We start from the raw sequence: 13717 nt of genomic DNA on the forward strand, positions 1-13717 counted from the left end.
TTGAATGCTGGAGCCACAGATGATCCATCTTGTTGTCCAAGGAGCGAACGTTCGAGAGAAGGATTGACGGTAGCGCTGGTCGGACCGGGTTAGCCTTTAGCCTGGTGCTAACGCCCGCGCGCTTTCCTCCTTTACGATTGCAGTGCTTGCGTCTCAGCCAGCAGCATCTCGCAGTACCGGTCTTTATTCTGAGCTCCGGTGCTGTTAACAAGCCCAGACTCCGCAGAGTCTTTATCAGCAGATTTGGCATAGAAGTTGTGCATTTCTTCCCGATTTCAAGCAGAGTGTGTCTGTCATAGGTAGTATGCATGGTGACTATAGTAACACAAAAACAAACTGGGCAAACATACGGAAAGAAAATAAATAAAAATAAACCGTTTTTCTACTGTATTTGCAAGAGAACAGTTAGCCGCTGCCAGTTGTGGCGCAGCCCCACTAGGCCCACAATCTCCCCCGGGGTGCCCCACGTCACCAGGCCAGCAGTCTCCCTACAGCTCAGCCGTCTGCCCTGCAGTTCAGGCCCCCAGCTCGGTCCCGGGTACCTCTACAACTCGAGTCCCCAGCTGCTGTCGAGGAGATAGGCCCCGTTTTGTTCTTCGGCTCTGTGTGTGCTAGAGAGCCCGTTTTTCCTCCTTTAGGCAGCGGATGTCCCTTTTAGGCTGCTGGTGTGGGAGATGTTGGCAGAAGGGGACTTGTAAAGCACGGATGGGTGCAGATTTTAACAGTGTCCTGGGAGCCCTTGCAGATGTGTCTTCCCTGGGGGAGGGTGATTGCCCCTTCCTACCCCTAATTTGCATATGCAAATTTGGATTCGGATTCGGTTCGGTATTCGGACTAATCATTCACAAAGGATTTGGGGGTTCGGCCGAATCCAAAATAGTGGATTCGGTGCATCCCTATGACGTAGAAAGGGGCAGAGCCAAGGGGGGCCGTGACGCAAAAGGGGGCAGGGCCACAACACAACCCTAACCACTGGGCTTCTTGCCAAACGTGTGCATTGGCTCCGCCCCCTTTGACGGCACAACCCGCCCAGCCAATAGCGCATCATGGCCCCGCCCCCTTTAGCATCACAACCCGCCTCCTTTAGCGTCACAACCCGCCCTTTTAACCCAGCCCCCTCCACCTGCCGGTGAAGATTTTTTTTAAAGGTGGCAACCCTACATGACACTGTTGTGTCATATCAGTCCAGGCATTGAAGTGAGTGTGCCTGTGTTCCTATATTTGTGTGTACTTTACGGAAGCTCATTGCAGCAGGGCTAACATTGAGCACCTCTCATCGGTATATATAAAGCCTTTTTTTTTTCTAATATATAGAAGAGGAAAAAAGTTGTGGATTCTGTTCCAAATAATGCATGAATCAGCTTCCTTCCTCAACCCTGGTTTCAGTGGCTTGTCTCTAATGAAATATCTCTACATTTCCCAAAGGAATACCCCAAGAACACTAGCCTTATGAAAAATGACTGCCCCTGCAGCCAGTTGGAGTACATGGGCAAAGTACCTGGAAAAAGGAATCGGAAAGAATCAAATTCTGCCAGACATATCCCAGGGGGTATAAATGATGTGATTATATATATGCTGTATATACAGTATATATATATAAATCCTCACACAGACTCACACTCCAGTTCATGATAAATCAAAAATTACTTTTATTATATGCATCTGTACATCCAATGTTTCAGCCCACCTTAGGGCCTTTTTCAAGTATTCTAAGGTGGGCAGAAACGTTGGATGTACAGATGCATACAATAAGAGTGATTTGATTTATCACAAACTGCAGTGTGGGTTTGTGTGAAGATTTCTGTATGTCCTTTAACCCTGCACCCACAGTTGAACTGTTTCGGATTAGAGTTCGGCAGCTTGATAGTGAATATATACTATATATACACGTATATCTGGAAAAAGAAGATTTGGGCCGCTCTAGGCTCACCCCCTGTATGTTCAATTTAGTGCAGCTCCATTTTGGTGTACTGGGTGCTCAGCCACCCACGTTCAAACTGTAATCAGATTTGCAAAAGGATGGAAAGGCGTCATTCCGGTTAAAAAGGTGGTAAAACAGGTCACAAACCAACATCACCTGACGCGTTTCTGGAGCAACTCCCTTAGTCATAGGCTATTGGTTTGTGACCTGTTGCAACAAACCACCTTCTTTTTAACCGGAGTGCCGCCTTGCCATCCTTTTGCAAACATATATATATATGTGTGTATATGAATGAGATGTTCTCCCTGCAATGCTTTCTCTAACTGGTTTAAACAGAATATGATATCCTTTAGCATATGCATTTAGAATTTAAATGTACAGGACTGCTTCATGTTTGATGAGTTTTGAGACTCCAATGGATTCCGTTATGATCTAATGTATATTGAAGAATTGTTTATTTTAATGATTTTATAGTAATTTGTTTTAGTGTGTTATGACTTTAAATTATATTCACTATATGACATTGTACAAGCATTTGATACATTAGGGCTTACACATGGCACTTTTATATTTTGCACTTTATAGATGCACTTTATATATGGCACTTTATATATTGCATTTGATATACAGGGGATAGTTCCTGAGATATATGGATTTGGTTATATGTTTATTTATATATTTATTAATCATATATTTATTAATTATGTAAAGTTCACTGATTGATCACGCCCACCTAGGGCTGCCACCTTTTCTGGAAAAAAATACCGGCCTTCCTATATATTTATCTTTTTTCCCTATTAATAACATTGGGATCAGCCATCATTTTTAAAATACCAGCCAGGTGGCAACCCTACCCCCACCCTCCCCAAGGGAAGACTCATCTGCAAGGGCTCCCAGGGCACTGTTAAAATCTGCACCCATCTGTGCTTTACAAGTCCCCTTCTGCCAACATCTCCCACACCAGCAGCCTAAAAGGGACATCCGCTGCCTAATGGAGGAAAAACTGTCTTTCTAGCACACACAGAGCTGGAGAAAAAAACGGGGCCTACCTCCTCGACAGAAGCTGGGGACTCTAGTAGTAAAGGTACCCAAGACCGAGCTGGGGCTTGAACTTAGGGTTGCCACCTGTCCAGTTTTGACCCGGACAGCCGGTATTTTGAGGGTCTATACTTCCTGCCCGGTTTTCCAAATAAGGAAAACTGGGCGGGATTCCCATGATTGACACGTGATTGGGCAATCGCTGATCGCCACTTCATAACCCCGCCACTGATGTCACGGGTCCGCCCACTGACATCACAGACACACCCACTGATGTCACTGACCCGCCCCCGTCTGGTCTCAGCCAGACATAAAGGTGGCAACCCTACTTGAGCTGCAGGGCAGACTGCTGGCCTGGTGACGTGGGGCACCTCGGCGGAGACTGTGGGCCTAGTGGCGGACAAGATGGCGGCGCGACAGTAGATTGCAGCGGCCTCTCCGGATCATAAGGTGCTTTCTTTTTTTTTGTGCTTTTTGTGCTTTTTTACTTTGTGAAGCTATGGACCTCGGAACAACTAAGGTCCAGGTCTATAATCGCCAGACACTACTTCGGTACTGTAAGGATTTTACCTCTCCCTGGTGGTCTAATGGGCAGCGGGGTCCACCGCCGTGTCCTTGGCTTGGATGCCCGCTGTGCCACCCCTACCTTCCTGGTGCTGGCTTCCTCTAAGGTGTGCGTGCCGCGCGTGCTCGTTTCATAAAGACAAAGTGACGCTGGCGTCTGAAGTCAGAGCGCAATAGCGCCAAATTCAAAAGTATAAGAAGGGAATTTAGTTTGCAGCAAACTGCCCGTTGTTAGGTTCTATTTAGAAGTTCCTGGGTGTTAATTCCTTGTGAATCCTGACTGATCTATTGTCTTTTGACCCTTGCCTGTCTGATTTACTACTCTTATCTCTCCAATACTGATCCTGCCTGTCTGTGACTATTCTGACCTCTCCAATCCGACCGTTGCCTGTCCATCGAATATTCTACGCTCTCTATCCTGATTTCAGCCTGTCAGACCATTCCATCTGCTTGTGCTGGCCCGGCCTGCCTGTTCCTGGAGGTGTTCTTCCTTCCAGTATCCTGGATAGACGACCGTGCCCCTTTGCTCATCCAGAACCTTTAGCTTTGCTCCTCTCTCTGTTAAGCGAGGGCTCCTCCCGAGGTGAAAGGCGCCAGTTAAAGGCAGAAGTGAGAGCCAAGACCAGGGAGCTTAGCATGGGTTCTGGATATAGGGTGTCGAACATGACAGGTACAGCAATCATGCATATCTTCCGATAAAGGATGGCTTATTGCACACACAACGGGATCCTGGCCTACATCGGGAGCCGGATCTTCTGACCGCGGTCTTGTCTGGGGCCAATGGCGGGAGGAGAAGCACTCGGAAACGGTGTATGAGGACGCGGAATCGCGGAAAGTGAGCAGGAGTCCATGCTAGACTAAGAACTAACCCCAACCGACCCACTCTCCCGTCCATACTACTATCTAACGTCTGCTCCATAGAGAATAAAATGGACTACATTAGACTCCAGCAAACTACTCAGCGTGAATTCAGTGTTTGTATTCACGGAGACGTGGCTCAGCGAAAGAGTCCCAGATGTCGCCATTCAGCTGGATGGGCTAGTCGCGGTTCGAGCTGACAGAGTCGCTGCTCTGAGCGGTAAGAATCGTGGTGGTGGTCTATGTGTTTACATCAACACGAAATGGTGCAGGAACTCTGTGCTTGTGTCCAGCCACTGCTCACCGCTGGTGGAGTTTGTTGTTGTGAAGTGCAGACCCTTTTATTTACCCCATGAGATTGCCTCCATTCATATTATTGGAGTTTACATTCCTCCGAGCGCGAACACCAAAGATTCGCTCTGGGAGCTGTACAGTGCTATCATGTCATACAAAACACTCACCCAGATGGACTGATTATCATCGCTGGAGATTTTAACCATGCAAATCTAAGGTCAGTGCTCCCTAAATTCCATCAACATGTGGAATTTGCTACCAGAGGGCCAAACACACTGGATCAGGTTTACACAAACATTTCCAGTGCGTACCGAGCAGAGCTCTGCCCACACTTTGGATACTCAGACCACATCTCTGTTATGCTAATTCCAGCATACAGACCACTCATCAGGCATTCTAAACCGGTTCTGAAGCAGGTGAAAACATGGCGAGCAAGAGCCATGACTGCTCTTCAGGACTGTTTTGAGTGCACTGACTGGAACATGTTTAGGGAGGCTACAACCTACAGCGACTACATCAACTTGGATGAGTATACGTCATCTGTAATCAGCTACATCACAAAGTGCATTGATGATGTCACTGTCTCCAAGTGCATCACTACACGCCTCAACCAGAAGCCGTAGTTCACTGGAGAGGTATGTGTGTTACTGAGGGCCCGAGACTCTGCTTTCAGGGAAGGTGACGAAGTCGCCTTGAGAACAGCGAGAGCCAAACTTTCCCGTGCCATCAGACTAGCTAAGCGCGCATACACTCAGAGAATATGCAGCTTCTTCCAGGAGAATGGCGACGCACGGCGTATGTGGCAGGGCATCCAGGCTATCACAAACTACAGGTCAACACCATCTGCCTGTGACAGTGACACCTCCATTGCAGATGTGCTGAACGACTTCTATGCATGGTTTGAAGCACAGAATAACACAGGAATGAGGAAGACCATCACTCTGCCTAGTGACCAGGCACTGCGTCTGACGGTGGCTGACGTGAGGATGACGCTGGAAAGAGTAAACCCACGGAAGGCTGCAAGACCAGACAATATCCCTGGCATAGTGCTAAGAGAATGTGCAGATCAGCTGGCAGATGTTTTCACTGACATTTTTAACATCTCCCTGAACACCTCCACTGTCCCGAAGTGCTTCAAAACCACCACCATTGTCCCCGTGCCGAAGAAATCATCAGTGTCCTGCCTCAACGACTACCGTCCTGTGGCACTCTCCCCCATCATCATGAAGTGTTTTGAGAAGCTTGTCAAGAAACACATCAAAACCCTACTGCCACCAGCACTATACCCCCTACAGTCACTCAACTGACGATGCAATAGCCACCACCCTCCATCTGGCCCTCTCTCATCTGGACAAAAAAGACACCTACATTTGAATGCTGTTCATAGACTTCAGTTCAGCATTCAACACTATCATTCCTCAGCATCTGAAAAGATGAGCCTGCTTGGACTGAACACCTCCCTCTGCAGTTGGGTTCTGGACTTCCTGACCTACAGACCTCAGTCAGTCAGGATTGGAAACATCATCTCCAGAACCACCACACTGAGCCCCTCAAGGCTGTGCTTAGTCCTCTACTGTTCACTCTGCTGACGCATGACTGTGCATCCACGCACAGCACAAATCACATCATAAAGTTTTGTGATGACACAACTGTGGTGGGTCCCATCAGCAATAATGACATGTCACCATACAGAGAGGAGGTGCAGCGGTTAACAGACTGGTGCAGAGCCAACAACCTGTCTCTCAATGTAGACAAAACAAAGGAGATGGTTGTTGACTTTAGGAAGACTAGGAGTGACCACCTGCCACTGTACATCGACGGCTCTAATGTGGAGATCGTCAAAAGCACCAAATTCCTTGGTGTCCACCTGGCGGAGAACCTCACCTGGTCCCACAACACCAGCTACTTAGCCAAGAAAGCCCAACAGCGCCTCTACTGGAAATCTACTGAGGAAATCCCATCTACCGCCATCCATACTCAAAACCTTCTACAGAGGGACTATTGAGAGCATCCTGAGCAGCTTTATCACTGTCTGGGCTGGAAACTGCACTGTCATGGAGAGCAAGACCCTACAGAGGATAGTGAAGACAGCAGAGAAGATCATAGGTGTCTCTCTACCTTCCATCACGCACATTTACACTGCATCCGTAAAACCACCAGCATTGTGGCTGATCCAACACACCCCTCGCACTCATTGTTCACACTCCTGCCATCTGGAAAAAGATACCGAAGCATTAGGGCCCTCACTACCAGACTGTGTAACAGTTTCTTCCCCCAAGCCATAAGGCTCCTGAATACTCAGGGACTAGACAGATCTCTCTCACACTCACACTCCATCTGACCTTATTGTATAAATAAATAGCCATTGGATACAATTGTTCTCTATGAGCACATCTGAACTTTATCATGTTCTTTATCATGTTCTTACTAATATCATATCACAATGATACACCCATCATGTCTGATGTTTAGCATTATTTACTTAAAGGAACAGTTCAGTTTGACAAAACAAACTGGGTAAATAGATCGGTTGTGCAAAATAAAAAATGTTTCTAATATAGTTAGTTAGCCAAAAATGTAATGTATAAAGGCTGGAGTGACTGGATGTCTAACATAATAGCCAGAACACTACTTCCTGCTTTTCAACTCTATAACTCTGAGTTAGTCAGCGACTTGAAGGGGGGCCACATGGGACATATCTGTTCAGTGAGTTTGCAATTGATTCTCAGCATTCAGCTCAGATTCAAAAGCAACAGATATGACCAGGGTAACCAGTCAGCGTAAACCAAGAGAGCTGAAAAGTGCAGGTTGGTCTAATAAACCTATATATATATAGAGTAGTTCCCCAAGATTGACACACTCCATGGCTTCATAATGCAAACTACTATCTACACTACATTTGACAGCACCCAGGCATGAAGAGAACGCTTGACTGGAGTGAACCACAGCTGGAACTTTATACTAATTCTATACCTGGGTGCCCGGTAAAATAATATGTAGTGCAGAAATGACCAGCAACACCAGGATTTCAGTGAAAAAACAATATATTCACATGTGCATATGTAGCCCTATCTATCTATCTTTCTATATATATATCTTAATGAATCAGATGAAAATTGAGCGTAGGACTGGCCAGATATGGGATGACTTTGACGTAGTTGGCCAGCTTAAATATATTGCAATATATGGACAAACAATCCCTGTTTTGTTTACAGGGTAAAGCAGTATGCACAAAATGTCGCTGTCTTAAATATATTGATAATGGGTTGAGTGCAGAGGAATCTTGTATTTGTCTATATGTTTTTTGTGGTCACACCCTCATTGCACCCCCGCCTAATGATTTTAAAAACTAGTGGTGAGCACAACTTTCCCGTTTGTTTTATATATATATATATATATATATATATATATATATATATATATATATATATATATATATATAGAAAATCATTCAGTTCTGTTAAATTGTGTTCTCAGTATATAGGTTCTTAAATTAACTTTTGTTGAAAAATATTCTGGTCTATATGGGATTGACCCTAGAACTGCTTGTAACCTAAGCAAATGCTCTTGTGACTTCACTTATTTCACTTACTTCACTATTATTCAGTGCTTCAGCTTCTAGCTCTTGTTTCTGAGGAGCCAAAATAACCCCTGAGCCAAGATCTACCAGTCTGATAGTGTCTCCTAAATTGCAGGTGAAGATAGTATCCCAGACAGTGTTGATACATTAGGCAAACTGTTCCCCACCTTGATGAGGGAGTTCTGGTATATGTGTCCAGTCCACCACCAACTGGGAATGAAATGATCTACTTGTCTAAAATTCACTGTTATTGTTAGGTTTTTATAATATGATTTAATATGATTTATAATATGATTTGCTCATGGCTGTAAATCCTATCTCTTAATACTTACTTAAAATCTAGGTTCCATCCATTAATGAATCCAATAACTTGAAAAAATGGAAGCTAAGAACGGCTAACCTTCCTAGAGTACAGTATCTCAGAAATTAAGAGCACAGCAACTACTGTATAATACCCAATAGTTGGTGGGTACACAGACAGTATATCCACATTAAAGATGTAAGAAGTCAGGCTATATAGGATGAAGGGCTTCCAAGAGTACCTCATTGTTCTTAATAAGAGAATGAAAATGTTACGAGTCTGCCTTTGCTCTTAGCTCCCTATTCTGCCTAGTCAACAAGAGTTGCAGTTTATAGCGAATTTGCGTGCGGTGCGGAAAAAGTGCAATTACAACTATTTTTATTAAACAACCCAATTGTATCTTAAATCCAAATAGGAAATTGCATTATCCAAATCTTAGGTGACATTAATTCTTGCACTAAATGGGTATAAATCTGAAAAAGAAAGCCACATTCTACTTCCTGTTCTACAGAAAGCCTCTATACAACGAGTAGATATTTATTTTGATTATGCTTGGATGAACAAGAAGTTACGTAAACTTACAAATTCAGATTTTGCAGTGTCTAGTGGGTATTTTTAGGCAAAATGCATTGCTCAGCACTAGTACTATTCACTTGAGGCCCCTATAATTTAGAGTTACAATAAGCACACACTGTTCACAGGTAACAAAACATTTTTATTTCTGATGCACAACTAGTTTTGCAGAGTGATATCTTGGCCTCTGATTACATCATGATAACCATGTGAATGTGCGAGCTGTCCAATAAATAATAACAGAAAGCGACTGAAGCCGCCAATCATGGTTTCATGTGGTCCTCAGACAGCGCATAGAAACATCGATTCCACATTTGCTGCGGATATTATGAATATTTCACACTTGAGTTTGGACACCACGGCCATTATGAATCAGCGCCAATCACAACAAAACCTTCCGCCCCGCCCCTTCCAACCCGTCACTCTAGAAGCGCAAGCTCCCAATGGCGTTCAAAACCAGAGAGACTCGGACACATTGCGCCTGCGCAGTTTGCCTAAGTGGTAGAGCGCTACAAGCGGTCGGAGGTACGTATCGCTGCTAGCTTTTTGCCTTGTCTCTCAGTTCTTCTCAGGCCGGAGGGGGGTATTGGCTCCATCTAATGGGGGTGCGAGCGATGCGGTGAATCCGACAAGGCAAGCAGCCGCTATGGGGGCTCGAACACAATAAAGCCGAAGCGTTGGTTAGCTAATAAAAGGCAGACGTGTACCCGGGGCCGGTAGCGACATGGAAGCTGGTGAGTAGAGAGACATTGCAGTAGCTCTGCCGGCATTTTTACCGGCCGGCGTTCTACGGCTTCTTCAGCTTCCTGACAGTCACTTACTGGCGTGCCCTCTCTCTTTCTTGCCCACAGAGCTTTACTTCCTGATCGCCCGCTTCCTACAGTCTGGCCCCTGCCGCAGATCCGCACAGGCGAGTACTTTCCCTTACCCAGTCCGTCCCCGGTTTCCTGTCCCATCACTACATCTCATCAAGCCCCACTGACTCGGCTCTCTTTTTTTTACCCTGCAGGTGCTGGCGGAGGAACTGGAGGAGTACCGGGTAAGTCTGGGCGGACTGTGTGTGTGTGTGTGAGTGGCCCCCAGTGTGTGAGTGGGTTAACGGAACGTGTATCGCTGCATGTACAGACACACTCACTCCTCATCCTCTCTCTCTGTGTGTCTCTCCTCAGCTCATCCCACCACGCTTAGACTGGGAAGGGAAGGAACACCGGAGAACTTATCAGGATCTGGTGAGTAGCGCAAACCTCCCACCTCAACGTTTCTTAAACGGCGCTAAACTACATTTCCCAGCATCCTTGACTGTCACTTCGGCTACGAGTTCTAGTAAAACATTGAAAGCCTCGGCTCTGTAGATCGGATAGCGAGTAAACTCGCGCAGGGGCTGATGGGATTGTAGTTCTGCAGCAGCTGCGCCGGACCCCAAAGCTCTGATATCTGATCTCACCGATCTAAAAACCCACGAGATCCACAGATATTCTAATCGTTTACTCGGTAAACGGGAGCGGGGGGGGGGGTAGGGCACCGATCCGTGAGTCCGTAGACTTGCAGCAGGCAGTCGTGTTTTCTCCGTGACCTTGTGAGGAACCGACTGCTGCGCTTTACTTATTATTCATGTTTCTTATTATGGTCGTTGTTATTGTTGTTATTGTTACATTTTTTACCACAAGGGAAACGTCTATTGTGAAAAATGGGAGGGTTATCTGAGGGCACGTACAAGGGGGTGATGTCACCGACATGGCTTGACCAATCGGCGCGCCGCTAACTTTGCCTGCGTGATTGTTCGCCTGTGTATGTTTGGTTGTGATTGGTCCGCCGTCTTCATAATACAGGAACTAACGTTTTCCTTCTTTCTTCAGCACTTTAAAACAATAATACCGTGCTGTGAAACCTAGGGATTTGTTAATGGTTTTAAAAATACGTAATTAAACTCAGATATGCACTACTCCTTGATATATTAAACGCAAATTGCATTCCTGTTCTTAATATTATGAATAAAATACATGCACTTGCTTGGGCCCACATGAAACAAACATGTAGGCGTTTTTTGTCCTGTTTTTAGTGTATTATTTGAATCATAGAAGCAATATAAATGTGTGTACTGGTATCTGGTAGCCATTGGGCACAATTTAAAACCAGACATTTTATCATTTTCTTGTTGCAGCCAGAAGTGGTTTCTGTGTTTGCCATAGATTGTAAGCCTTCTCACTTGATATCTTGCTTTATTTGTTTGTATTATGTTATTGGGCTTAGCAATATTCTGGAGCTTTCTAAATAATTAGGGTTGCCACCTGGCCGGTAAAAATGATTCTTGAAGCCAATGTTATTAATAGGAAAAAAGGGCAAGAATAGAGGATTTTTTTTTTCCAGAAAAGGTGGCAACCCTAAAAATAATGTAAATAATGTTATTAACCCTTGTCGCATGCCCAGTAGCATTTACATTTTACATCTGGTTTGCTTTTTACGAACAGTATTGAAGACTGTTTAGGATTAATATGCCAAAAAATCACTGCCGTGGGGGACCATTTCTTTGGATGCCAAATGTATTGTCACCCCCCCAACCATCTGTGAATTAGGCTTTCTATTTCATTTGATTCTCTAAGTTTCAGTGTTAATGTTGTTAGATGGGTTCTTTCTGTAAAAATATTCCAATTGTTGATTGCCCACTTTATCTGGATATCAGATGATGCCAAAAAATTTTTTTAAATCCACAATGAAACTTATTTTAACAGTTTTTTTTCTATGGTAGAAAATCATTGTATTAAATACTATTGTATAAAAGTAAAGTGGGTCCTTGGGTCCTGTACCATAGGCTACAAACCTTTAATATAATTTTGTCTCCATGCTATTTGTGTAGTGTTTTACTACCAAAACTGTAGCAGATAGCGTGAGTGCTCTAACATTTTCATTATTCAGCTGGATTGCTCTACCTAGTGCATGTTTCTGTTGGTGCCCCTTGTGCTTCCCTTTGCCATTGATCATAACGTAAATAGTGTAGTGAACACACACAATGTCCATGTATTATTTCAAAGGAACGTGTTGAAAATTCTTCATCTGTTTGCCACTTCAGCGAAAATGTTTTTATATGTAATTAAAGGGGTTTGCTTGCCTACCAAGCACTTTTTCAGTTCAGTTGTTTTTAGAACAGACTTTTTTTTTTTCAGTTTTCCATTTTTCTTTTACAATTTTTTTTCCTTCCTAAATTGAAGTTTAATGTTCCTCTCTCTGGTGTTTTGAGTCTTGTAGCTCAGTAATCCAGGTGCAGATTCTGAAATTTTACAGTGTGCTACAATGTGCTAGCCCCCCGGGGCTACTTTAGAAAGGCAAAAGAAGGTGAAACTTCAATATTACAAATAGATGATGGACAGCAGTTGACAAAAGTCTTTTATTTCTGATCTTAAAACATCTGAACTGGAAAAAAGTGTTTGAAGGCGAGCAGCCCCCTTAAATCTGTAACATTTTCATTATTCAGCTGAATTGCTCTACCTAGTGCATGTCTATTTGTTTCTGTTGGTGCCCTATAATGCTGGTTTAAGATTAAGATATTGATTGAGTGTAGCTAAAATTTGATAAATATTCTGGAGGAATTCCCTAGAGTACAATAACATAACTTCGTATACAGATTTCTGTATTTTGGCTTTGAGTCTTGAAATATACATACAGTTGTGCTGTCGCACTAAAATACCACTAATACCAAAAAGTGGGACATGGTATAATTAATATACAGTTTAATGCACATTGTTTTGTGTAAGATTAAAGGTGGCCAATTGAAATCTCAATGTACTGTCCGGGCTTGTATAACATATCAAGGTACATTGTATGTTAGTTAAAAATAATTGTAATTTCCTGTCTATTAATACAGAAAAAGGCACAACCAGAAGGTTGCTCTAATGCCTATAGGACATCTGTTCTTTTAAACCACTTGCTCAATCAGGGGCAGTGTCCTGCGTAGTGAGCACCACAGCTGACTGTGCATGTCTTTGTGTGTTGGTGAACACAGATGTGTGGCCTGGCACTGTTTGCAACTGTGCAGCTTTATAGTGTAGTTTCCATGCAGCAATGAACAGCTGTTTTTGTTTTAAGATACTTTTTTTTCTTTTGTGTGTAACTTGTACATTTTTTAATGGGCAAATCCATAATTTCTAAAAGGATTTGTGGATATTTATCCCTAAGAAAGAGGTTTCTGGTTTTGTGCTTTAAAAGGCATATGTATGTGCTGAGCACTTCGAGTTGGTTAAAATGATTAGAACCTGTAACATGTTGTACAATATTTTATTCAGGTGCAGAGGGTCACAGCCTTTTTGTGCCTCTAACTATTTTGCCCAATGAATCGGTTTGTACAGAGAATGTTTCTTTGCACATTCTCAGTAGTTTTAGATCTGAGAATTATTTTTCCATGCAGATTGCTTTGTAAATGCTCTGAGACAACTCGGCTTGGGGTAATTTTTATTGATCTAATAATATTACTTGCTATGTTTTAAGCGATACTGACTTGTTCACATGAAAATCCATAGAAACTTGTCAGTATGCCCAAAGAGTCACAGCACCTAAATATCTCTGGCCAAAAGTTCCCCAAAGCCTCCATGATTTG

General features: G+C 43.8%; 1 protein-coding gene across 3 annotated transcripts in view; it reads left to right on the forward strand.

Annotated features, from left to right (window-relative positions):
* The first annotated feature begins 9582 nt into the window (after positions 1-9582).
* Positions 9583-13717, forward strand: part of brwd3.L (bromodomain and WD repeat domain containing 3 L homeolog) — a 71280-nt gene continuing 67145 nt past the window's right edge. For all 3 annotated transcript variants that reach the window (XM_018229951.2, XM_018229952.2, XM_041572778.1), the window contains exons 1-4: positions 9583-9863; positions 9981-10039; positions 10139-10168; positions 10299-10358. In XM_018229951.2, coding sequence (XP_018085440.1) covers positions 9854-9863; positions 9981-10039; positions 10139-10168; positions 10299-10358 — 159 coding nt within the window. In that variant the 5' untranslated portion in view covers positions 9583-9853. The remainder of the gene's footprint in view (positions 9864-9980; positions 10040-10138; positions 10169-10298; positions 10359-13717) is intronic.

This window comes from Xenopus laevis, chromosome 8L, assembly GCF_017654675.1.
Source record: "Xenopus laevis strain J_2021 chromosome 8L, Xenopus_laevis_v10.1, whole genome shotgun sequence".
NCBI lineage: Eukaryota > Metazoa > Chordata > Amphibia > Anura > Pipidae > Xenopus > Xenopus laevis.